Source organism: Cavia porcellus, unplaced genomic scaffold (assembly GCF_034190915.1).
Source record: "Cavia porcellus strain 051 isolate PalLab524CR breed Dunkin Hartley unplaced genomic scaffold, mCavPor4.1 scaffold_21, whole genome shotgun sequence".
NCBI classification, from domain to species: domain Eukaryota; kingdom Metazoa; phylum Chordata; class Mammalia; order Rodentia; family Caviidae; genus Cavia; species Cavia porcellus.
The window spans coordinates 46764666-46792349 of record NW_026947504.1 but is presented as its reverse complement, the minus strand read 5'-3'; the positions used below and the strand labels follow the sequence as shown (position 1 = coordinate 46792349).

Sequence of the window (27684 nt, the reverse complement as noted above, 5' to 3'; positions counted from 1 at the left end):
TATGAGTTGATTGTTAGGAATATTCTGGAACTTCACTCTTTTCTGTTGACTCAGACTCTATATGGACTAACATGGTTGATTTCTTTTTGTTTTTCCTTTCCTTTTTTGTTTCTGTTTTTACATCACTGATGATTAAACATGGAACTTCACACATACAAGGCAAGTGCTCTAGCCACGAAGTATATCCTTAGCCCCATGCGGTGACTTCTTAGACTATTAGAATTGAAAAAGAATATTCAGCATAAAATTATTTCAGCTCTTCACAATTCTGGGGTTGTTAGTGTTAAGAATATTTTAAGACCGATGGCTGTGTTTTACCTCATCCCTGTCAAGTACTAGTATCTAAAGTGTTTTACAAAGTTCCAACCATCAACCTGGAGTGATAAACGACTCATCACTCCAGAAAAAGTACATTGTGCTTGGTTACTGGGCTAGTTAATAGCAGAACAAGAAATTTTCTTTTCACAGGGGATTGGCTCAGTTGGTATAGTATTTGCCTAGCATGCTGTGGAGTTAGTCCCTAGCCCTGCAAAAACAAACAAATTTTTTTCTGATCTTTGATTCATTCAAGTAATATCTGAATGAATCAAACAATATAATAATGTTTGATTGAGTGTCTCAGAGACTAGGTAGGTAAGAGTTTCAGCATGTGTAAACAGTCCCTTCCTCAGCGGTATGTACGCTGTTACCCACCCTTTCTCAAAGGATATGAGTTTTGGAGATAGCATTAAAATCTTTAGGGAGTGTTTTTCAAGCCATGTACAATGCTATTCCAGCTATCAGGCATGTTTGTGCCTGTCTGTTGACATCAAAAAATAGGGAGTCAGCTCATGTTTGACCTTCTCTTAAAACTGGATGAAATATTCCAAACATCCAGAAAGGCTCAGGGGGTTATACAGTTTGTACCCTACCTTCCAGTTTTGACACATACCATTCATCTTGCCATAAAAGGCCTTCTGGAGGCAACTGCTAGCTCTAGAATTGGTGCCCTGGCAGGTACCTTTTTTCTGCCAGAATCCTGCCCACTGGCTGGGTTCTAAAGTCTGGTCTGTTAACCTTGTGTAGGATTATTTTTTTCTTTTTGTTAACTTTACCTAAGTGTTATCATGTATGGTCAATATTATTGCTGCTTGGTTTTCTTTTTTCTTTTTTTTAAAGCAAAACAGAAAAAAGGATAGAAATGATACAGAATTTTTAAAAATAGTATATTGCATATTGTTATCTTAGAAGTAGTTGTTCAGGTTACAAGATTTAGGTATAAAAAATGATCAAACAGTGAAAGCACAAATGTTCTCTAGAATGAACTAACAGATTAGTGGTATAGCTATCTATCTTGTGTACATGTATACGTACATACATGTATATGTATACCTGTATACACATAATCTTTGCCCTTCTTCCTTCTCTCCTTTTCCCATCCCAGTTGTTCTTTCCTTTTGAGCACTTCTGCGGTCCCCATATCTATTGTACGGTTTGGGTCTTACTACTCCTTCAGTTTTGGTTTTCTTTTAAAAATCAGCATCATGTTGCTGAGCTTTATCCATGCTCATTACATGACCAGACATAGCCCATACCTTACAATAAAGCCAGGTAATTGAAGCTAGACACCTTAGAAAGCTTCTTAATGGAAACATACAAGAAACGTTGGTGGGAAAGTGTTTCTGTTGAGGTTTTAAGATGAGCACTAACATTTATGAAAGAGTAATTGATTTGAATTCTACATTACTTTAAATAGCCCAGGATTTACTTAATGAGAATTAATTGTTTATTAAGAAAAATTGTTTGCATTTACTTTGGGACTAGTCAGTGCTTTTTAGTCTATAAACAGGTGAAAGTCGAGATATGTGGCATAAAACAGGAAGCAGATGGGGGCTAATTAAAGTTCTGTTGATGATAAAAGGCTGACTGATCAAGGAGCAGCTGGTTTCCTGATTTAAACATAAATTTGTACTATTGTATGAGGGCAGCCCTCTGCAAGTTCCTATGATTTTCAGAGGTAAAGGCGGGTGTTCAGCAACAAGTGTGAAGACTGTTGGGGCTTTATTTGTGTTCACTTTTTGTTCTCAAACAGTGTCTTTCAGGATTTATCCAGGAGAAAGAAAAAGGTCACAAATATCTGGCTAAGATTTGTGGCCACCTATTATGCCCTCCTAAAAGCTGAAAACCCTTTCTGTCTTCTTCAAGCAGGTGTCCAGACTTTTAAAAAAATTTTTTTTTTCTTATTTATCGCAATTCTCTGTTCTTGTGATGTAAAAACTGTCGGTGTCCTGGCCCTCCCCCAAGAAGGCCATAGTCCTTTTGCCTAAGTGCTAGGTAGAAATGTACATGGGTAGCACTGAGAGATGCTCTGGAAACTTTCTTGGGGCCTCATCCTGTTCTGGTGTGTCTGAGTTTCTGGCTTTAAGAAGTCACTTTTCTCAGTTGTGCCTGAATGACTTTTGCTGTCAAATGACAGCGTCTTTTGTTTCTACTGCTAATAATGGTTGCATAAATACTAAAACAGGGCCCTTCCCTGGCATGTGTTCTGCCTGCAGAGCACCACAGTAGGGGGTTATCCTGTCATATGTGTGGCAGGTGACATAAGGTCTGATGAAGTATTGCCTTACTCAGAGTCCTAAGCCCTGCTTTGAGATTTTGTGTCCATGGTATCTAATATATGTAAGTGCTTTGTAGGATTAATCACTATAAAAATCCTTCGAGTTGGCAGCTTTTATGCTCATTTTTTTGATGGAGATTGAGGCCTGGAGAGGTAAAAGTGACCCAGCTAGGCCACATGTTTGTCAACTGCCAGAACTGGATTTGATGTCCGAAGTTTATCTGACAAACCCATGTTCCTCAGCAGTATACTAATTTTGTGTAAAAAGTTTAATTTTTTAAAAAACCCCTTTCTGCTTGAGAAGAGATCTTTTTCTTACTTGGTTATGTAATGTGTGTGTGTGTGTGTGTGTGTGTGTGTGTGTGTGTGTGTGTATGCATGGCCATCCATGTACAATCTGCATATATTTTTTTTTTTTAATTTAAGGAGAAAGAGGAAAAAAACAGAAAAAGGGTATAAGTAATACAAAATTTAAAAAATAAACAGTAAGAAATCACTAGTTAAGAGATTACATATTCTCATCTTAGAAATAGTTGTTCAAGTACAAAATTGAAGCATATAAAGTGGACTTTCAAACAGTGAGAGTGCAAACAGTTTTGTTCAGTGATCCAAAAAACACTCAGTAATATGGTTATCTATCTTATACACTTAAACATATATGCAGTTATAACCTTTAGAGCACTTTCTTTTCTTTTCTTTTGTACAGTGACAATTATACATTTTGGGTTTTATTACTCCCACAGTTCTTACTATTTTTTTTGAAGAGAGTAAAACCAAATGTGACATATCAGAACAGAGTCAGTCAAATCAAAAGGATGGACATAATAGATAATGTAAAAACAAAATATAAGATGATCAACAATCGTTACTGAAAGGGTTTTGGCCCAGACAGGACACTGTAGCCAGGAAAGCCTCAACCGGAAGCAGGAAGCCCCTATCTCACCTGCCTCTAGGAATTTACCTGTGACACCATCTTCCCGCCCCTGGAAATTTACATATGGCGTGAAACCTAGGACCAATGGGCTACCTGTGTATCCCTAATGCCCGCCTTAGGTTCCACCCCAAACCAAGGCTACTTATGTACCCCCACACCACGTGTATGCCAGGAGAAATCGCTGGACTCCAGCAGTGGGGGGTGCCGGTCATTCTCTCCGTGTTCTCAGAATAAAGGCTGCTTTTTGCTTTATACTTCTCATCTTTTGGAAATATTTTTCATCTTTGGAAATAATCCTATCAGTTACCATACTGCCTCTTGCTATTTTAAGAAAAATTGGCAGTTATAATAAAATTGAACTAAACAGTAAAGAATAAAACCAAAGCATTGGAGACATAACAGGATTTTAAAAGAAGTAATAGTCATCTGGAATGGGTGTCATAATGACTCTTATTGTCTCACAGTTATGCCTATACTTTCGAACTTAGTACTATCAAGCAAAGCATAATAGAGGAAAATCAGTTAAACAAGATGGTGAGGGCAATATCGGATTTCAAATCAAGTTAATTAGGAAATCAAAGTAGGGTGCTGTAATGTGTCCTGCTGTTTTTTATTTTTCCCTTAATTAAAAAAATAAAAAGAAAAAATAAATAATTTTTTTAAAAAAGGGGATTGAGATAAAAGAGGGCATAACAACAGAACAGCGCAGGTCAAATCATAACCATTTGAGCAAAACAATGTTTCACCACAAGATATCCTGACATATAATAGTTACCATAGTGTCTCTTTCCTTGAAATCTTTGAGTATAACTTCGTATACTGTTGCATCAAACATATCAAGACACTATAAAACCATTCAAGAGAATGACATTATTACAGGGTATTTAGAACTAATTAACAGAAAATGAACAATGGTTTTCTATATAAACTCCTTGTCTTAAATTTTTGCTTATATTATCATATATAATAAAATCCAATAAGATACAACCTTTAAGACCGATGGAGACAGAAGAATAAAAGCTTGATGGGACTTCAAAACAAGATGATGCTAATCAGCAGTAGCTATTATGATGTCTTGTTTTCTCCAAAATAGCTGTTCCTACCTTCTGATCTTCTCGGCCTCATTTCTGTTGAGCTCTTTTTCTGTCGTTTGTTGTCAGTTTGTCATTCTTCATTTCGTTTTCTGCTCCATTCATTGTGGCCTCTCTGCCACTATTTCTGGAATCTTGGTATTTTCCTTTTTTAGACTATCCTACAGTATTCTCTGTAGAGTTGCATTAGTGGTTGCAAATTCCCCTAGTTCCTCTTTATCCTGGAGGCATCTTGTTTTTCCATCAATTTCTAGGGACAGTTGTGCAGGATTATTCAATCTTGGCTGGAGGTTATTATCTTTCAAAGCTTGAATTATTTCCCCCCACGCTCTTCGTGATGTGATGGTTTGTGCCGAGAAGTCTGCTGTAATTCTGATGGGTGTTCCCTTGTAAGTGATCTGTTTCTTGTCTCTGACGGCTTTTAATATTCTGTTCTTATATTGGATTTCTGGAATTTTGATTATTATATGCCTGGGTGTATCTCTGTTTGGGTTGTAGGTGGCTGGAGTCCTGTATGCCTTATATATCTGAGTATCTTTACCATTTGCTAAATTAGGGAAATTCTCTTGGATTATTTCTGTGAATAGCTTTTGTAGTCCATTTATTTGTGTCCTCACTTCTTCTCTTATGTTCTTAATTCTTAAGTTATAGATCCTCTTATCATCTTCTAGCTTTTATATTGTTGCTGTTTGGTTTTTTGTTATTTTTAAGAAGTTTTTCATTTCATGCTCCCATATTACAAATCTGTCCTCCAGTTCAGATAATCTGTCCTTAGTTTCTTTCAAGCTGTTATGCCAGTTTTCGATAGAGTTTTTAGTTTCCTGGTATTCTCTTTGAACCTGCTTCACGTATTCTATGCTTTCTCTATTTTCTCCATCAAACAATTCTCCCCTTTTTTTATGTTCTTCCATTTCACCATCTGTTTTTTTCTTGGGCGGTGCTTAGCATTTCTCTAACTATTCTGCTTATGTCTTGCTTCAGGTCATTAATAACTTCATTCCTGAACTCGTCTATGAGGCTCTGGAGATAGCGCTTTATGTCTATTGGTGCCCTGTCTGCTATTGCATGTTTCTCAGGATTGGGGGCTGAGGACCCTTTCTTGTTCTCCCTCTTCCCATATTCTTTGTTCCTTATATATAAGCGTATATAGGAGGCCCAGCTTCCTTCCCTGTTGGCCACAATCTGTTTGAATTGTGCCGGCTAGGTGTTCCCGCCCACCGCAGCGGCACCAGGGAGACACAGATCTGGGCAGTCTATGCTGCACCGCCCCCCCTCCAAGTCAACCTACCGAAGGGTTCACCGCTAGGGTTTACCTCCAGGTGCTGGGACCTGGGTTGGGTTAGCCTACTGGATCTCAGCCAGCGGCATCTCACAGGCCAGGCACTCCCCACCAATCCCGCTTGAGAAGGGGATATGTGACCGAAGTCACTACAGCATCTTGTTCCAGGAAGTCTGCCCGGTCCAAGTATGTCCTCTGCTGAAGCCTCCTTCTCTGTGGAAGGGTCCTGATCTGCTCACTCACCGCAGGTCGATGCAGGGCACCTGGCCAGCCCCGCTCCCAACTCCATTCAAGGCTTCCCACTCTCCGAGCTTTCGCACCTCTCTCCCTGCTGTGCTGACCGGGACGCAATAGAGGCTGTAGGAATTTCAAATCGCAGTTTCCAGTAGCACGAGGTCCGGCTTCCGTGCTGAGACCTTACCTGTTCCTGCTGTATCACCAGGATTGCGTGTCTAGTTGGTTTCTCTTAATTTAGTTCGTTCCTGGGTCAGCAAAGAATATCCCCCCTTGCCTAGGACTTCCTGCCCGGCACGATTCCTGGATTTCAAGTGCGGTTTCTCAGAGAGCCTCCAAGGCTGCTGCTATCTATCCACCATGTTCTTCCGGACTCACAATCTGCATATTTATTTCATTTGGGTATTTTCCACTTGGCGTGGGTTTGATATTAAAAGATTAAAATGCATAGTTTTTGTTTGTTGCCCTAATGAAGCTTTGTTCTGCCTGTAAAAGGTTTGCATGCATTTTCTTCCACAGCAGTGGCAAAACAGACAATAAACAAAGGTAAACTAGAAGGTGAAAATTCTCATTAGATTCACTGCCTAGAGCAAGAGTCATTATATTCATCAAGATGACCTTGTAAATTAAGTAACTGACCATACAGAACTCTTCTGGTTGGTAATAAAGAACACCACTGGTTTTCCTGACAGACAGTGGAGAGCAGAGGTTTCAGGAATGTTACGATGGACATTCATGGGCACATATTTTGTAGAAATTTTCCAATCCTAAAGCCTGCCTTTATCCAGGTGGGTTTTATCATCCTTCCAGTTCTTTGTCCATTGATGTGGGAATCCTGGGCGTGGATGGCTCCAGGCTCCTCACTCTCTAGGTTCAGTTCCAGTAGCCGTTGAAGCTGTCTCTCCATTCGCATCATGGCTCTTCATGGAAGGGCACTGGTGTGATGGGTAAAGCTAGAGTGGTAGTTTTAATCTGGGAGAAATTTCAGTATTATTTTCTCTTACTCTCATGTCTTATTGGTAAGTCAGTCTAAACCACTCTTCTGTTCTCTTTTTGTTCCTTTTTTGTGTCTGGTTTTTCTTTCTGGCTTTTCTCAGGAGTTTTTTAAATTTTTTTTTGTACTGGGAATTGAACTCAGGACCTTGGGCTTGCCAGGTAGGCACTGCATCTCTGCGCTGTATTCCTGGCTCTCGGGTATGTTTTAAGGAGATGGAAGACATTTGCTCCATTCTCTCCTTATAACCCTCCATTTTATATTATTGAAAAGACTGTTAGTATCTGGTATTTGGGAAAGAGAGGTTGACAGAGGAGCCTACTTCATACCTGTCTGACATGGCTTGTGCTTGTCTCCTTCCTTCTTCAAGGAGTAAGAGAAACTACTTTGGAATTTTCAACTTTAAGCTCCACAGAGCACTGGGAATTCTAAGACACCTAGAATCATGATGTATTCTTCCGTAGGAAGACTGAGCAATTGATTAGAGTACTTCTCCCTCCACCCGTACCCTGGACTTACTCATAACATCTCATAAATACGTGCTGTTTCATGATTTGTGATGCACTTGTATCTGTTAGGACAGTGCTATCTGTTATGAGACAGTTAGAACAGCCATTATTTTTCCATTTTATGGGCAATAGAGCAGAAGCAAGATACAAAACTTGTACGAAGTCTTACTGAGGAGGATAAGTCTTTTCAGGCCTTCTTCTTTTGATTACCATTTTGCCATTAGAGCATCATTTCCCACAGTATGTACCATTAAACGTTGGTTTCAAATATGGAAAGTCATGAAGTGGTCAAGTGTAACGTGCACTGTGAGCGTGTGTGTGTGTGTGTGTACCCTTGTACATATCTATATGTGTATGTGCAGGTTATCCCACTTAAAATACCCCACTCAAAATGCTGCAGCAAAATGTCTTTGGGTTAATGGAGGATTTTGTTTTCTTTGTTTTGCATAAAACTAAGGTAGTAAAAAGACTCTTTTAAAATAAAGAAACAAAAACCTGCAGTTAAGAATGCTCTTTAGGTCTGTGCCTCAAGTATGTTGCCTCAGTGAATTATTTTCATCCCAAAATGGAACTGTTACTCTATGGAGCACGTAGGCCAAGTATGCTACTTTCTCCTGGAGGTGCTAGTGACCTCAGTGGTTAGAAAAAGGTGTGTTCTTCGGCTAAACCGAGCAGAGGGTCCAAGGGTCGCTATTAGATGAGCAGTGGCCTGGAGGCGGGGTTGGGTGGGAGACTGACTGGCTGCAGGGAATCCTTGTCACTCTGCCGTGTTTCTTCTGGTGCTTCTTACCAAGGAGGGTTTTACCGGAACACACGTAAGTCCTGCCTGTAGGCTCAGCATTCTAGCGCCATTTGTCAGCTGCCTTAGATACTTAGATGGTAGCGTAAGTGGCAGCTGCAGTGTTTGGCACTTCCCATTGGATTTTAAGGTGCTGAACCCAGAACAGGGAGGATCTTGTTGCGTCTCTCAGTGCGATTTTGGCAAGGCATATTTCGTGGTGAGATCTTCTGTATTGATACCCCTTCTACTGCCTTTTAATAATAATCAGCATTCACCTTTATTTGGAATTGATGCTCTAAGTTGTCAGTTGATGGGTAGTAGAGAGGGAGAGGATGAAAAGGTGTCAGGGACAGACTTCACATATCTATCATGAGTCAACTCTGATTCCCTTGAGTACAAGTAGAATTGTGCCAAAACTCTTTATTTTGACATGATAGATTATTTACCAATGCAATCTTAAGCCAAGGTAGCAAGTCCAACATTTTACAACTGGTTATGGTTGTAACCATAACCGAACCACTCCTCACAGCCCTCCCTTACTAGGACCTGGCTGCTTTTCATCTAAATACTAGACTGTGGCCTACGCTTTGAATAAGATTTGAAATGTTGGTGTTTCTTGGTTAGATAGTAACTTTAGGCATGATTGAAAATTGCACAGCACTGACTTGCTATGTAAAAGAAAGCAGTTGGAGGCCAGGGTGTCTGATGGTAGATGGGGGGAGTATTGTTGGAATGCCGTGTATAATAGCCTATGGAGGGGGACACGGGGAGTCAGGTGCCGTCTCATTTTAGCCTCACGTCCCTGCAGTTCAGCTGTGAACCAGTCTTGGCCCTAGATCCTTTTATGCCCCCCCCCCCCCCCGTATTGACTAAGTTGTGAGCAATGTATTGTCACTTTATCCATGTTTATGTAGAATAAGCCATGGTTACACTGTAGGGCATTATTTCCTTTAATTTCCTCTTAGCTGTTCAAAACAACTTGAAAGATGTTATGGTTAACCCTAGACAATGACTTCAAGAAACAAAAATAAACCATCAAAATATAAGAAACAAATTTGTATGCCAAATAGAATGTTGGAGCAAATGTATGAAAACGTAATAGATTTCACTAAGCAAAGAGCTAGAAATTTGTTTTTAAAACAACTGCCCCTTACCCTATATCCCTCTGGCTATGATAAAATCAGAGATTAGGCCATGAGTTTCAAAACAACCAAGTATCATGTAAATTGTAAGACAAAGTGCTTGGACAGAAAACTCCTGTAGTTTTCTGAAAAGGAGGAAGTCCTGAGGGTGCCACTTGTGTCTAGAGTCCCTGTGCTGTACACAGGCTGGGTTGCATTCTGTTAAATAAGAGAGTAACCAAGGATGCTTTTGAGGGTGGGAAGAACCATGTATACAGTAGCTCTCCTGTATTGTGTTGTTGTAACAAAACACCCGAGGCCAGGTGAGATATCAAGAAATAGGTTATATTTACCTTATGATTTGGGTGGTTAGAGATTCCAGTATGATGCCAGCTTCTGGCAGGTACCCCAGCAGCAGCACAACATGACAGATGAGGACACATGGAGGGAGTATGTGTGAGAGTGGTGCGCAGGTGAGTCTGCAGCAGATCACACAGCGAGATTGGAAGCAGGATACCGGGAGGGAGCAGGCTTGCTCTTTTGTGACAACCCCTTTCCAGGGAGAACTAATTCACCCCAGCGTTAGTCTCTTCCCCAGGCAGGCATTTCCCACTGGGCCTCCCCTCTTTGAAAACCCACCACCTTTCCACTGGGGACCAGATTTCCAACAGATGAGCCTTAGGGGAACAGACCACATCCCTACAATACCAGATGCTGTTACTTCTCAAGAGAAATTTATTGCACATACATACTGAAATTTGAGGGTAATCAAAAATACTTTCCTGCTCTCTAAGCAGGACCCTATTTTTTTTTCTTCCCACTATTGGTGTAGGAAGACAGGTTTGGTGCTTACCTCTCTACCTTCCTTCTTTTGTGTTCAGACTTTGCTTTTCTGTGTGTTGTGTAGGGGATAAAATGCATGCATCTGTCTTATACTTTCAGATCACACCCTTTTTCTCTCCCTCTGTTGTCTAAATTCAAATACAGCCATCCTAACCTCTCCTTGCAAGAAATGCCTTGAGAGTGCTTTAAAAATTTTTTTCATTACAAATCCTAATAGCCAGTACTCACTAGGCATTTTGCATGTACCGAACATTCAGTATTCTTTCATACAGTTGAGGGAAGCAAAGCTTAAAGATTGCAAGATGCTTACTCAAGGCCACTTAGGCATTCAAAGTGTTGACCAAGTTTGAACTGGACTCATCTGATTCTAGAATCACACACTTTGTCTGTCAGCTTTAAATTTCATTTTTGTCCCCACATCAAGAATTTATTTCCTCCTTTATCTAGCAGTCTCAAATCCTGTCTTTTCTAAATGCCCCAATTCCAGTGTAACGTCTTTTCTGCATTGTTTTGAGCGTGTGCCATCTGAAATTTTTGTGTTGTCAGTCTTTTTTACATAAAATAAAGTTGCCAGGAGGAAGTACCTTATTTCCTTACTGGTTCCTTAGTTGTAGTATTCACCAAGAACACATTTCATATTTGTTGAATGAAATTGTATTTTCTGGCATGGGTTTGGCTATATCTCAAAATCTTAATGTATTGAAATATATATGGAAATAGGTTAATTTCTGAAATTGTCAATTGGTTGAAATGCTCTATAGTAGACCCACTTTAGGTTTTGCTTAGGTTCTTAATTAACTTTGGGTAGATTTTTTAGTGATGTAGATGAAGATAAACATTTATCTTTGGTTTGTATTCTCCCTAAAAAGGGCATTCTGGATATCCTCAGAGATGGCCCCTCTTGGGTTTGTTACAGTTGCGTCTTGCTCTGTTCTCACAAGCAGTACTCTCTCTGGTTCTGGCTTGGGTTGGAGTAGACATATTCTGTTCCATCCCTTTTTCTTGCTTCTGGAACTTCATTGCATAATTAAATAAATAGTCCCTTATAAAGAAGATACATTTTGGAAATAAACATGGTTGTACACTGGGCATGATGGTACACATTTATAACCCTAACATCTTAGGCAATTTAGCAAGATCTTGTTTCAAAACAAAAAATATGAAAAAGCAGAGTGGGAAGCAAGCTGGACTGAGGATGTAGTTTAGTGCACAGGCCTGTAGGTTTCATCTCCATTACCATGGTGTGTGTGGGGGGTTACTTTGTGTCAGAATTGCTTGCTGTGCTCTTGTAGCTACTTGGAAGACTACGGTGGCTATCCAGTGTATTGGTATCTATTTTCACAAATTATTTGATTAAAATGTATGGTAGAGTTAAGTGATTGAAACAGAACCCTTCTTTTGAGGAGCGGTGGAGTCCCACTGAAGAAAGATTGTTTCCGGTTTTGTACAGTCACTAACAATTTTGCAACATCCATTACCATCTTAACTGGTTTGTCAGAATATGACCAAATTATCTATCTCAGTAATAGAAATAACAAGGTAAGATACCAAACATACATGTTGGTTTAGATAAAAGCCATCTTTGAGGAAAGTTGAAATCTGAAATGATCCTTTAGACTGGCTTTACTGTGGCTGTTCTAGTTAAATATCTGTGAGTCAACACTTCCAGGAAATCTCAGCGTTTTGTTCTAGAATATCACGAATTTCTTGAAGAATTTTCTCATACTTGAAATTATTTGCATTCTTTATATTTTTAATATGCTTTGTATTTTCCAAACACCCACTCATTTACTCTTCACAATACACTTTTGGATTAGGTAGTACTGAGGTTCAGGGTACCATGCCTCTCAGTTCACATGCACAGTTAAGATTCAACCTGTATGCAAACATAGAAGCCCATTCTACTGAACCGCATTGGCAGATGTATAATTTCAAGAAGAGTGAAGAAAAGGAACTTGTGTGTGTGTGTTTGAGAGTCACACACACACACACACACACACACACACACACACACACACTCAGTGGTGGAGAATTATAATCATAGTTCACAATAACCCTTCTATGTAATAGCTTAGAAAAGATGTTTTGTGTGTGTGTCTTTTTCATTTTTATTGGTACCAGGGATCGAACTCACGACCACCTGCTTGCAAGACAGGTGCTTAGGCCGCTGAGCTAAATCCCCAGCCCCAGAAAAGATATTTTTTAAAAAGATAGGTATTCAAATGCAGTGTTAAAGTAAAAAGTTTCAGGAAAACTGACCAAATAGTAAGGCTTGCCAGTTTGCATGGATGCTCTCATGTGGTTTAGAGGTCCTTTTGGTCCTATCTGAAATCTCTCCTCTCTCTTGAACCCTAAGAATTCACTGTGGTCTATGGCAGGTCCTTTAAATCTGGCCCAGGGTATACTCAGTAGCCCAGTCTCCTTGAATTGGCATAACCCAAGCATAGCTTTGGGGAAGCACCTTTTCCTGGGCTGACCTGGCCAGACTTGAAGCCACATTGAGCCTGCAAGCCCACAGTGTGACTACTCTGGGGGACTGCTTTCAAAAAGAGCTGGAAATTTTGCTCACAGCATGGGTGGTTATGTGGGGGAGGAGCTTGATCTTGCGGAGAAGCAAAGTGTAGTAGGCCTCATCTGGGTCTGTGCTGGTACCTACGGGGAGGCAGGCTCCAAAACAGAGAGCCCTAGACTATTTTATCTTACTCAACTTACTAATAGTAGCTCTTATAACTTCTATCCAGTGGATTGTCATCCCTAGATTTTCCAGACTATTTTATCTTACTCAACTTACTAATAGTAGCTCTTATAACTTCTATCCAGTGGATTGTCATCCCTAGATTTCCCAGACAGAAGATATGTTTAGGATAAAAAGTAATTTTAGACAATACATCTGAACTGTTTAGAGATTTTTCAGTATTCTTACATCTGGATTTATTTCCTCATGTTTTCATTGGCTTTGTAAATAATTTGGGGCATGCATCTTGAATATATATTTAACACGAATAGGATTAATGGGTTCGTCACCAGAACTGACCAAATACTTTAAAATTCACTTTGGTTTTCCCGTAGTTGTAGGAAATTTAAAAATTGATCTAGGTGTTGATATGTTGTGCTTTGTTTTATGCCTAATTTAAGTTCTTCATTAGAAGAAAATAGATCCTAATGTGCTGTTTTTGCTTGGAGTTTTTATTTTGCTTTACCTTCTTGTTGCAGCCAAATAGGTGGTAAAATACTTAATTGCATTGCAATGCTGGGTGCTTATTGAATGATCGCAGATTAGAAAGACATATGGACTATAAAATAGACAAAGATTTTCATTAGCAAACCACAGAATCGCTTTAGCAATAAATGAGTTTGCTCTTAATACTTTTCTGTGGCGGTGTCCTACGTATCTGAGAGCCATTTGGCGAGAACAGCAGAAAGTGTTTATAGTGTGAGCAATTAATTGATATTTTGGAAAGGATGGGCTCCTTTAGGGTCCTTTAGGATAGTGTGGCAAGTTGTGACTGTATGCTGTGGACTTGGCAGTATGAGGCACTGTGCCTCCTGGGAGGTGGTAGTGAGTGGGTTAAAGAAATGCCTGCATGCTGTGCTGAAACAGAATTAATACCCGGAGAAGCAGGCTCCACTTTTTGAAGTCTTTGGTAGCCAAGAGGTCCCTTTAATGGATGTACATGGGCATGGGCGCACGCGCACACACACACACACACACACACACACACACACACACTCTCTCTCTCTCTCTCTCTCTCTCTCTCACTGAATTTAAAAGGAGAATTTCAGCTAAATGACTTTTAGTCTCTGGTTCATCTGCATGTAGAACCTCTTTCGTTCTTTCTTTCTTTCTTTCTTTCTTGTCTTTTTGAGACAGGGTCTTGCTGTGTGGTTAAGGCTGGCCTTGGGCTCATTTTGTAGCCCATGCGAGTCTCAAACTTGGGATGATCTGCCTGTCTCAGCCTCACAAGTGCTGGGAATACAGGGGTGTGCCACCATGCCCAGCTGGGACCTCTTTTTGAAAAGCCAGAGTTGATAGCACTCCTTGAAAGTTTAGCCTTGTTGGTTTGTGTGGCGTGGGTAGCCCAAGCCTGTGAAACTGCAGGTAGTTGGTTTTCCAGGTTCTGCTTAAGCAGAGGTTTACATTAGCAGTAAAAAAGAGGTTGCAGAAGAACTATGAGATAAATGTCTGGTGAGCTGGAACAGTGGGGAAAAGATTTGCATCTAAGGAGACTGCGTGTTTCAACCTCAGCTACATGGTTTTGGGCTTTGTCTTTTAGAGTACTTTATTTCTGAGAGTGCATAAGAGCACATGACATTGAATGGTAGAGGTTTCACAGTCTGAAAATTAAAGGCTTTGTCCTTTTCCCAAAGCTGTAGCTTCTTTTGGTGTAGGAGTTTCCTTTGGGACCGCTTAGGTCTGAAGTGTTTTTTTTGCGTAAGCCTTTGGCCGGTAAAGATCTGGCAGACCTCTGCATTCTTTGCTTCTCCACTGAATCCTCTGTTTCCCCCAGTCTTGCAGGCCGGGGCACCTCCCACCTTCCTTTTTTGTTTCTTGGCACCCCTCACTTGTTCTGTGTAACTCACTTCACCGTTTTGTCCTACAGTATGTTGTATGTTCATGAACTTCCTTCTCCTTCTCCTCTTGGAGTTCGTTCTTTGTGAGCTAAATGATCAGGAGCAGCTAGTGCTGGAGAAAGAGCAACCTGCACGTGATTTCTCAGTAGTGAACTGATATGTTTCCTTCTCCTTGAAGAACTTCTTGGACATAACTTTTTCCCACTTAGGTTATAGGAAAGATAACAGAAAATGCTAAACCCTCCATTTTTAAAACCTGCAATATTCCTGGGATAAAGCAAACAATTTTTCTCTAAGTCAAAGATTACAGTTCAGTTGTGAGGACATGGAAAAAGTTTGAGGAAGCCTATTAAACAGGAAATTTGTGATGAATGACTTAATCAAGTTGGAACCATTCACTGTGGCTTAAAATTCCTGTTTATGCATTCATTTACTTCCTATAACAGAGTAGCCAGTGATTATTGCCTTAACCTTGCGTCCGGTGATGGACTGAGCACTTCCATTGTGCCACACCATTTGGTCCTTTGTAGTCCTGTGTGACACTCAGGATTCTTATGTAGCTGTCAGAGCAGAACTGCAGTGAGACCAGTGATTTCACTCAGAGTTGGCCCAGTCATGACTGGCTCCAGAGCTAGTTTTTCCTTAGCGTCTGGCCCACTTGTAGATGCCAAGATACATGAGACTTTTCATGACATCCGTGAGTTCTTACCTTTTTAAAAATACTATTTTAAAAGAGAGCATAATCTCGCACATCCTTTGCTCAGTAGAGGCTGCTTTCATGTCCTGTTTTCCTTCTATGGAATGATGTGAGTAACATGAAGCAGTTTAGACATAAATGTGTCTGAACCGTGGTTTGAGAATCTACACCTACAGTGGGATTCCTTGGTAGAGGGTCCCTGCATGCTTAGTAATGAATATCCAAAAGCTTTCTATCTGCATTTTAGTGTCTCAGAACTCTTATTTTCCCCAACATAAGACAAGAGTAGAACCAGATGACCCCTTCAGTGCCTTCCAGAGTTATGAGACTGCAGGTCTCCATCCATAGTTCTGAGATCACTAGAGAAGGACAGAATCTCAGTGCAAACAGAGTGGTCTTCAGGATGTGTATGTGAGAAGTAGAGTGAGAAAGAGCTCTATGGAAGGATCAAGTATAAGCATAGTTGAGCTATCATCCGTGGCAGATCTTTTGACACAACACCTTTTAAATCACTCTGTATTGTGTGTTGATAATGTGTCTATTGACATCACTTATAAAAGCAACCATTGGGGAAAAAAACAACCATTCACTAAAAGTCACATGCTTTCCTTCTGTTTGCAAGCATACTGAATTACTTTTAAAAGTTGTTGTTTTATTAGCAGCTCTAATGGGAACCGTGTGTAGAATAAGTATTTTCCTACTTTCTTGTTAGCTTGTTTTCATTTGTTGAAGTATAGGAAGAGACGGTATAAAGACAGGAAGCAGGAGGAGGAATAAAAGCCATGCTGGGAATCTGTGGAACAGCTGCACGCACTGAGAAAGTTCACAGAAATTCGACATGCTTTGGAAAAGTCTAGTTTGTGTAGCATTTTGAAAGAATTTCTAGAATGAGTCTGTTTAGTCATATGTTCCATTCTCCTAGTGTGAAGTCCTTTCTGCTGGATCTGGTGGCTGTTGCCTACACATGCTCTCACACCAGTGGGTGGCAGTTGAGGTAGCTGAGGATCTCTGAGGACCTTTCCTCTCCTCGTGAGGCCTCATAGCCTCTATGTTTACATTAGTGTGTAGATCTGAAACCTGTATTTCAGCTGTAATGGTTCCCTCCATAAAGAAGAACCCACTGGAGTAAAAGTACAATATCTTGAATAAGCATATTACACATTTAGGCAGAAAATGAATTTTATAAACTAGTTAACAGAATTATTTTTGTTTCATCAAGGTGTGTATATATAATTTCAATATTGGGTCCTTAATGATGCATTCAAAGAGATAGTTTTGTAGCTGCAATGTTACAGGTAGAATCATATAACTTTTGTTGGAGCTCTTTTATGTGCCTCAGTTTCCGTTTCTGAAACGGAGCCAATAATACCTATTTTGTAGGGCTGTGCCAAGGAACAGAGTACGGTGTATTGACTGCAGCAAACTATAAAGTAAAACATGCTGTGCATGTGTGAGGTACAACAGTCAGAAGTTGGTGAGCATTCGTTTAAGCTGCTGGAATGTTATGTTTTTGATTGGACACCGTGCCCAGCTGCCAAGCAAATAGAAAAGCAGAGCAAGTGAGGCAGCGGGAGGCCTCACTGACCTTGGTGCTTGTGCACAGGTTGACAAGCGGACCAGATTGGGTGCCTCTGAGCCAGAGCTCAGGTCAGAAGGCAGCATTTGGAGGGTCAAAGCGCCAGGGCACACGGGGAGAACGGTGGCCAGGCAGGAGGGCAGGCTTGGCTCTCATGGCAGGAGTAGAGCTGTAAGCAGAGGCCGGGATCAGCCCATTTCTTTAAGGGTTCCTTTAAGTGGGGTTGGGAGTGACGAGAGACAAGAATTTTCTGGACTGGGCTTTTTCTTCCTCTCACATGTTCTTTCAGGTACCTAAAAGTCTACTAGAATAGACCAGTAGTCTCTGGATGCTTTTGGGTGAGGGGGAATTACACACTTCTTTATTTTTGCCCTTTTAAAATTACTTACTTATTTATTTGGGTCCCAGGAATGGAACTCTCAACCTCATGCTTGCCAGGCAGGTGCTGTGCTGGCCAGCCCTTAAAATTTTATTTTGCGGTAGAGTCTTTCTGGGTTGTGCAAGCTGCCTCAAACTTGTGGTCATTCTGCTTCACCCTCCCAGTTGGCTGGAATTACAGATGTAGAGTCACATATCCTTTTTGATACAACTGGTCATTCACAATTTAAACATGATGTGTATATCACATAACACTACCCTTTGGTTGCTTGAGACAGGGTCTCATTATGTAGTTCAGGCTGGCCTTGAACTCACCATGTCATGTGTCTCCCCCCCTCCCCCCAGCACCACCATGAACTCACAGCAAGTCTCCTGCCTCAGTTTCCTAAGTTCTGGGATTACAAGTGTGCACCATAGTGCCTGGCTTCATAGCACATTATTGACTATGACTTTTCAAAGAATGAGATGGAAATTTTAAAGTAAATAAAAATTTTAAATGTTTTTGTCTTACAACTCAGTGCATGCTTAGACCAATGGGGTCTTGGAAAAGGGTAGTTAACATGTGCTCTGTCTTGTATGGTGAGGGGGTCCTGGTATCCTGAGAGCTTACTTCTAGCCAGACAGTGGAACAGCACAGTGGAGCTCAGTCAGAACGACTTCCATGGAGATCCCCCGTGGCCTTTCCCAGCAGCTCAGCTCTGTGGAGTTTTCAAACATCTGGATCCAGAGTCTGAGAGCCCCAGCAAGCGTGCAGTTATACAGGCTCAGCATCAGCCCAGTGAAGAAGGCTTAAGATTCTAGAGCCTCTGCCCAGCATGCACACTGACCAAATGACTTACAGTGTTTGAATTTAGTTCTAGACAGTGCTTGGTATGTAGAGAAATACCATAACTTGTCCTTGAAGCAGTCAACTTTTTTCTAGAAAATTAACATTTAGAAGCCTCCTGTTGGTGGGAATAATAGAAGGTATGATTCTAAAGAAATAAGACTAAATCTGTAAAACTCAGACAATGTTCTATAGATGCTGTTAACCTAGTAGCAGTAATAGTAATATTACTAATATTGATTGAGCTAAATGTTTTACATGCATGCTCCTATTTCATCCTTTCAAAACCATGTCAGTGTTGGAGCTATGAATCCATTTCAACAGATGTTTGGTACTTACTTGATGTCACTGTGAGGATTCAGAGTACCAGAGTACAGCCAAGGTCTCTGTGCTCCTGTGAACAGTGCTCATTGTGGGGGGAGCTGGACACACTCCTGGAAGCACACACAGCACTCAAACTGTAGTGAGTAAGCAAGGGTCCCATGATACTCAGCTGCAAGGATGCGATGGCTTATTGAGAGATGCTTCCAATAAACAGGAGCTAGCAAGATTTAGTACATGAATGGATGGATCAGAGGTGTGTAGTTAGACATCACACCGTAACAGGGTTGTTTCCAGGATGTCAGTCAACAGATATTTGTTGAAAATACGTGCAGAACATGTATGACGTTAGACATTAAGAACAAATTTTGTCACCTTGCCTTTAAAAGAACTTGGAATCCGATCTATAGAGGGCAGAGAATAGACATTCAAGTGTTGTAAATGGTACAACAAACCATGTCTGGGGTGCCCCCCATCCCCACCCCACTCCTTATCCATGGGAGAAGTTGTTGGGTCAGGCTTCCTAAGGAAAGTGCTGTGTTGCTTGGGGTGGCCAGTCTGCAGATGGATGGCAGAGGCTTGTGAGTGGGCCTTGAGAGCCATCTGAACTTCAGCAGAATGTTGTGGCTGCAGATAGTGGAGAGGAGACTGGTTGACGTGGCTTTTTCTCCCACTGCCACAGAAATAAGATTTGGGTGAGTGAGTGAAGGTGCATTAACGTTAGTCCTTGTCCCCTACCTCTTTGCTCATGCAATAGTTGGAAAGCCAGGAGCAGAGTATCTCAGAGCCCCAGCAGTCATGGCAGCTCTGATGCAGTGTCCTGTGCTGGTACTGCTTGTTCAGTTTCTGCTGCATCCAGCAGACAAGACACAAATGTCAGTACTAGTGACCTTTATTTTCAAAGGAGTCACCTCCAAATCATGCCCCTTCAGAAATCATGGCTTCTTTAATGTTCTGCTGGCTGTGTGAAAAACAGGAATTTATGTAACGAGCTCTGCACAGCAAACCTTTTCCTGTTCGGAAAAAAATTTTTTTTAATTGTTGGCAAAGGCAGTAGACAGCTCTGTTACTCAGTGACCTGAAATGTCCTCTTAGAAAAATATGTAGTGTGATGTTTTGATAAGTAAGGGATTGCTATAACCTTAAAACAAAACAAAAAAAATCTTAAGTAGTTCGTATATATCCCACTCGAGTTAGTGAATGTTCTTGAACTTGCGTAAAGATTTCATTATTACGTCTTCTGTAGTCGTGTTAAAAAGGCCCCCAGTCGCACTTGCCAGTGTGTCTGACAGAACCATCTTGGGGCTGTAGAGCAGCACCCCTCCGCCCAAGTCAGTGCAGACAACCAGGAAGCTGCTATCTGAGAAGATCATTCTCCCCCTTTTATTAATTAAATGTGACAGGAACAAGGGCCAAGCTTCCTCTCCTCCAGAGGTTTCACTGGAGCTTATCTGTGTGTCTATTGTGTCCAAAGAACAAAACTGTCATGAGCAAATAGTGTGTATATGCCCAGACTTCGGGATGTAGACTGGCCCCAGGGTGCAGTGCGTGGCTGCATTCCAGCTCTGCCCAGCACAGACTGCCACCTTTAGGGGGGAAGGAGAGTTTGGGCTGCTTGTGTTGGTGGACACAGCACATGACGCTGTGACTTTGTAAGCATGCGTGCATGTATGTGTGTGTGCACATGTGTCAGTGCCTTCCCGTGAGATTTGGGGAATCTTTGGAATGAAATAGGATATGAGAGAAATGCATTCCTTAGTGTCTTTGGGGGATTCTGTGTAGACCATGTCCTCACAGCTTGTTTTGCTTTGGGTGTAGATCAAAAGGAGGGAAGGAAGAGGGAAGTCTTAGGAACAGGAGACCATTCCTGCCGTGTCCCTGCACACCTGCCCAGCATCCTGCTGCACACTCCTGTTGGGCCACGTCTGGTACGCGCTCACTGTCTGCCCTGGCAGAAGGGCAGTTGTGTTGTAATCCGTAGGCGGGATTAGTACAAGGGTCAGAAGACATTTTGAAATGTCATTTTCTCAGCCCTGTCGGGCCTCTTTCTGACTGTTTCATCTCTTTGTAGAAAGTGAGATCTCCAAGCCCCTTTTCATCTTCCTACTTCCTTTCAGTAGGAAAAGATGTGAACTAAGTGTCACAGAGGGGCCTGGCCCTGACCTGCTGTGCAGAGATTATGTTCTGGCACAGTGGTTGGCACTTGGGCATCTTTGTCCCATGACAACAGCATGAGGATGTGGGCATTGTGGCTGCTTCCCTAAGTGACCACAAATTCAAGCGGAGGCTTTTTTGTGGTCCAGAAGAGGTGCTGCAGGCAAGCAAAGTGCTTGGTCAGTTGGCAGAGGAGGGCAAGAAAGCCTGGGAGCCATGTATACAGCTCCTTCCCCATTGGTCTGAGGTACCCAGAATTCTGCTCTCACACACGATAAGGCTGCTGAATGACTGGGTAGTAACTGTGCTGGGGCAAAAGCTGCTAAGACTGATAGATTCTTCTTTCTCAGGAGCTCATATTGTTTTTCCAGAAGTGTTCCACAGACCCAACCCGGTGTCAGATGTCTGGCTGTGTGTTGAGTTAGGAGAATCATATTTGGGCTTCTTTGTCTGCAGCTGAACCCTTACAGACCGTGGCCCCTTGTGCCACATGCTTGTTAGTTGTGAATTTTTATGTGTAACATTGTTAAACTTCTGCCCACAGCGCCCTGAAAAGAAGTGTAGAAGCTTGCCTTAGAATTATGTTCTGCACCCTACTCCCTGTCTGTAGTTGTCTTTTTGGACAAGGTGTAACCCTTCACGCAGTGTCATGGAGTTGATGTACTTCAGCTGTTTGGGTTAGAGCAGAGTTAGGGTTAGGTTTTTTTTTTTTTTTTTTTTTTTTTTAAATAAAATGATCATTTTCTTCATATTATTTACTTGTATTTGCCTAATGGACTTTGAAGGTATAAATCATTCTAGATCTTACAATTTTAAGGTTTTTAATTCTCTTGTTAGAAGTAACTGATTTCATCTTTTTTTCCATAATCATGTGGGTCCAGTAGTATAGGACCTGTCACATTGTACAAATGGCATGTTTCTTCTGTGGAGAATTGGGAGTTTTAGGAGTAGTAGAATGAAAAAAGGTTTTGATGGCACTTTTAAAACAGATTTTTATTTGCATAGCACTGTGACTGAGTAAAACTTAGTTGGTTTATAAGCCAATTCTGTAATCTGCCCATAAAACATAACTGTATAAAAGAAGGTATTTCTAATCATGCCTATTTAACTTAGATACTATTTTTAATGTATGATACGGTTGTTCGTATATCAGTTTGTGGTCTTTTGTAGTGGGTCTGGAGTTTGTAGTGGGTCTGGAGCTTTAATAAGTGTTTCAATTGAAAGTTGTACCAGGAACTCTTAAAATGTTACTTGTCTTCCATGTGATACGTGTTGAATGCTAAGCTTTCCAAGTGGATAAGTATTGTACTACTTCTTTTTTTTTTTTTAAGTATTGTACTTCTAACATGACATTTTTTTGCTTTACAGAATTCAATTCGACATAATCTGTCCCTACACAGCAAATTCATTCGTGTGCAGAATGAAGGAACTGGAAAAAGTTCTTGGTGGATGCTCAATCCAGAAGGAGGCAAGAGTGGAAAGTCCCCTAGGAGAAGAGCTGCGTCCATGGACAACAACAGTAAATTTGCTAAGAGTCGAGGCCGAGCTGCTAAGAAAAAATCATCCCTCCAGTCTGGCCAAGAAGGTGCTGGGGACAGCCCTGGATCACAGTTTTCCAAATGGCCTGCGAGCCCTGGCTCTCACAGCAATGATGACTTTGATAACTGGAGTACATTTCGCCCTCGAACTAGCTCAAATGCTAGCACTATCAGTGGGAGACTGTCCCCCATTATGACGGAACAGGATGACCTGGGAGACGGGGATGTGCACTCCTTGGTGTACCCACCGTCTGCTGCCAAGATGGCTTCTACTCTGCCCAGTCTGTCTGAGATAAGCAATCCTGAAAACATGGAAAACCTGTTGGATAATCTCAACCTTCTGTCATCCCCAACACCATTAACTGTTTCAACCCAGTCTTCGCCTGGCAGCATGATGCAGCAAACGACATGTTACTCCTTTGCACCGCCAAATACCAGTCTGAACTCCCCCAATCCAAACTACCAAAAATACACATATGGCCAATCCAGCATGAGCCCTTTGCCCCAGATGCCTATGCAAACACTTCAGGACAACAAATCTAGTTACGGAGGATTGAATCAGTATAACTGTGCCCCAGGACTCTTAAAGGAGTTACTTACTTCTGACTCTCCGCCCCATAATGACATCATGTCACCAGTTGATCCTGGGGTGGCTCAACCCAATAGCCGGGTCCTGGGCCAGAATGTGATGATGGGCCCTAATTCGGTCATGCCAACCTATGGCAACCAGGCATCTCATAACAAAATGATGAATCCCAACTCCCATACCCACCCTGGACATGCCCAGCCAACATCTGCAGTAAACGGGCGCTCCCTGCCCCATGCAGTGAACACCATGCCTCATACCTCAAGTATGAGCCGTCTGACCCCAGTGAAGACACCTTTACAAGTGCCTCTTTCCCATCCCATGCAGATGAATGCTCTGGGCTATTCTTCAGTGAGCAGCTGCAATGGCTATGGCAGGATGGGCCTTCTCCACCAGGAGAAGCTCCCAAGTGACTTGGATGGAATGTTTATTGAGCGTTTGGACTGTGACATGGAGTCCATCATTCGGAATGACCTCATGGATGGAGACACCTTGGATTTTAACTTTGACAATGTGTTGCCCAACCAAAGCTTCTCACACAGTGTCAAGACGACGACACACAGCTGGGTGTCGGGCTAAGAGTTAGTGAGCAGGTAAATTCACCCCAGTATCAAAAGGCCTTTTGAAACTGAATTTAAAAGAGGACCCCAGTAACTTGCCTTGTGTCTTCAGCCCTTGTTTGATGTCAGCCGGCTGCCCCTTGCAGAAAAATGTCTTTTATTATTCATTCTGTGCCCATCTCTTTACAGCTCATCCATTTTCCCTTCAAATTTAACCATAGCAAAGCTTTCTCCTCCTGCTTTAAATATTTTCTTTTGACAGTTAGTGGCTGTATCTTTTTAGTAGCTCTTCAATAAATAAATATGTGATGCAAATCAAATATTGAAGTTTTTTTAATAAGATTTTTGCTGTTGAATGATTTTAGAGCTGTTTGAGAAAGGTCTCTACCTCCCACATATGTCTGTCACCCTTGTTTGTTAAATGAATTGATTTTAGTTTGACTGTATTTTCATTGTGTGTATGCTTTTTCCTAGGCTACAGAGTCATTCAGAATGTCTGACAGCAGGAACCGAGAGAAGCAGTCCAAAGATGTCCTTCACCCATCCTTCTGGTTTTCTTGATTTAAAAAAAAAAAAAAAAAAAAAAAAATTCTTCCTTTTTCTTTTCATCAGAGTTGGCAGCAAAGTTACTTTTCCTGTACAGGATGTTTGCCTAATGTTTGCAGGTTATGTGCTGCTGTAGATAAGGACTGTGCCATTGGAAATTTCTTTACAATGAAGTGCCAAACTCACTACACCATATACTGCAGAAAAGACTTTTGGATCCTGGTATGCTTTCAGGTTTTGTATATAAACAGTAGATACAAAATTGTATTTGTGTGTTTTTGTTTTTTTAAATACCCATTTGGTCCAAGGAAAGTTTATACTGTTTTTGTAATACTGTGATCATGTCTTGATAAGTTAAACATTTGTTTGTACTACCTGTGTTCTGCTGAAGTGATGAATCACAAAAAACTGAGCTCTGCTACACCTCCACTGAGTGACTCTGGACCTGTTCACATGCCACAGGATTCACATGAGAACCAAGTAGCCTGTTACCAATCTGCTGAGTCAATGGACTTGTCAAACTTCTGGGGGAAAAATAGATTAAGCGCCAGCCTTGTATAGGTCTTTTCTATTTTTTTTATTTTGTTATTTGCAAATTTGTAAAAACACTTAAAATGGTTCTAATTTCCAGATAAATGATTTTTGATGTCATTGTTGGGACTTGAGATCATTTTTGGAATAGATATTGAACTGCAATGTTTTCTTAAAACTAGAGTCTACTTTGTTACATTGTCCGCTTGTAAATTTGTGGAATCATAGGTATTTTCTGGGACAGCATTCATAATTTTCATTTTGTATTTCTAACTGGATTAGTACTAATTTTATATGTGCTTAACTGGTTTGTATACTTTGGGATGCTACTTGGTGGTGTTTCTGACTAATCTTAAATCATTGTAATTAGTACTTGCATACTCAATGTTTTTAGCCCTGTTTGGGCAAGAAAGTGATGTATAGTTATGAACACTTTGCATTTTGTATTTAGAAGAACTAAATATGTTTTTATGTATGTATTTTAAAGAAATTGCACCTGCTTCTGTTATCTTGTGAACTGTGTGCACTGCATAGCGTCTCCTGTGGTAGATACCTATATGTTGCATTGTTACAGTTATTTCTGGGAGGCCTCATAATGTTTGTAGATCAGAAAGGGAGACCTACAGCTAAAATAATTCTGATACGTCAAACTGGCAGTCTTGGTCAGCTTAACCATTTTGAGTTGTGCTTTAGCAAAAATGACCCTAAAGTCTCTGTGCTTTTGTTTCAGTTCAGGTGGGGTTGGTTTTGCAGCTCTGCTTTGAGGAGTTGTGTCCCTCCTCACTTTCCATCACTCTTTATTCCAACTTTCAAAGTTTTAAACTAAAGGAGGAAGGTTAGAAATATAACTAAAGTGATTTGTTTTAGAATGGTTGTATTTCTAAGTAGAGTTGTCTTTCAAGTGAACTTGAACTCATTTAAAAGTAGGGGCAATTAATTTGAAGACCAACCAACTAGCTTTAACTTACAGATTTGAAGTGACTTCAAAAGCTTTATCCTAGGTTGAGAATTTGACTATTTCTTTAGCCTTTAGCATCCTGTACTATACTGCAATCATGGTATTTTAATACTTCACAGTTACTAAGTAACGGACAGATCAGGTTAGTTGGCATTGCCTCCCATTCACTCCATTAGGGTTTCAGGCATGTGGAATGCCCAGGCTCATCAGGAGAGGAGGATCAGTGGTGGGTTCTCTTGTCTTCTTGAGAAGACTGGTTTCTCTGTACACAGTCCAAATCACACTTGCTGCTTTTTCTTGTATGTTCATTGCATCCCTCTTGGTGTGTTTTTCCCCTCATATGTAACAAGAACGCAAGTGTTCCTGAAAGACCAGCTGCATGATAAACTTTCTACCATAATTTTCAGTATTTCAAACCCTTGAAATCACCCCCTCTGACCATCTTCTTTGGCCTCTCCTAAATGTGAGAAACCCATTTTTCTGTAAGAAGTGCCTCCTGTGTCATAGAAAGTTTTGGTGTCAGAGAACTCGTGCTCACTTCTGCTCCCCCGTCCATTCTTCCTCTTTGCTCCCATATAAACCATTACTTCATTGTGACAGGAGCTGCAGAACTCCTCTTCACAGGCAGCCAGCAACCGCTAAAATCACTGTTAAAACCTTGCTCCTTCAGAAGTGACTTTGGAAGATAGTTCTTCCTCTTGAGCCCATTTTCCTTTGGATTGAAATCCTAACATGAATCCTGAGTAGCTCTCTGGGGTACAGTGAAGTCCAGGGAAAGATGTCTATTTTGAAAACGAACATCATGTGGCCTCTGGGAGTTCTTTTTCTATAAGAATACTGACTTTCTGGAGTAATTAGTTTACTATTGTACATGATTGCTTTGTGAAATGTGCATACGATATCACCTATGCAGCCTTGTTTGATTTATTTCCTCCAGTTTGTACTGTTATTAAAAGCGTATTGTATTATAGAGCTATTCAGATATTTTAAATATAAAGATGTATTGTTTCTGTAATATAGATGTATGGAATATATTTAGGAAATAGGTGCATTACTTGGAAAATTCTCCTTTGACAAACTGACAAATTGTAGGCTAATTAGCAAATGTTGTATCCCAGTGAGCAGTAAATCAAGGGAACATCCTAAGACGAGGATAAGGACACTTGAAATGGAAATAGTCACCCAAAAGAGTAAAATTTGGGCTTACTCACCTGCTGGGTTTATATTACCAGTCCTCCCCTTTACCTCTCTAAAACTCGAAATTCTTGGAGTTCTTAAAAATTTCTAACTTACCACGGATTTTAGATGAGAAATTTCTCTTGTGGTTTCAGTTTGGGAATAATGAGTAAAACACGCAGTGTTGTATACAGACAGAGCAGCCTGGTGTTCTGATGGCCCCTCCTTGAGGCGTGGCCCAGCCTGGCACTGTGGCTGGGGGCCGTGTAAGTCCCGTCAGGATAGTCACTCTCTCCCACCTTTGCCACCGAGCTTAGTGACAGTGCAGATTCCATGTTTCTGTTTCGATACTCTGAGAAGTGCCTGATGACGCTGATGTACTTACAGGTACAAGAACAATCTTTGCTATAATTGTATAAAGCCATAAATGTATATAAATTATCTTTAAATGGTTTGGTGTCTTTCTTTCCTAAGAGTGATCTCTTTATAAGGAATTTGTTTGTTTGTTTAGATATCAAGTACTTGTCCACCATAGTATCATGGTTTATTTAAAACTGGTATTCCCTTTGGAGGAAAGGGGTAACAGTTCCTTAGGATCAAAGCATTGCCCCTGGAGACAAAGCATAGTACAATCCGTGATAACAGTCAATCTTGGAGCACTTTATCTTTAGAATGTCTGAAACTTCATCTAGTCCAGTGATCCTGAGGCATATTAAACCCTACATCAGAATAGACTGTTAAGAGGCAGAAATCAAGTAAAAGCAAGTTTAGAAGGGTCCTGGATGTGAATGTTACCAGACCTTTCCAAGGCCTGACGCGCCCTGTTGTGGCTGCACGCTTTGCTGAAGGAGGATCAGTCCTTCCAATGACTGCAGTCCTGAAG

At 41.0% G+C, this 27684-nt stretch overlaps 1 protein-coding gene across 1 annotated transcript in view; it reads left to right on the top strand.

Moving 5' to 3' along the window:
• The window catches only part of Foxo1 (forkhead box O1), a 105886-nt gene extending 78644 nt beyond the window's left edge, over nt 1–27242 (top strand). Inside the window, exons 2-3 of the mRNA XM_063232661.1 lie at nt 22275–23623; nt 24065–27242. Coding sequence (XP_063088731.1) covers nt 22275–23609 — 1335 coding nt within the window. The 3' untranslated portion in view covers nt 23610–23623; nt 24065–27242. The remainder of the gene's footprint in view (nt 1–22274; nt 23624–24064) is intronic.
• The last annotated feature ends 442 nt before the right edge of the window (nt 27243–27684 follow it).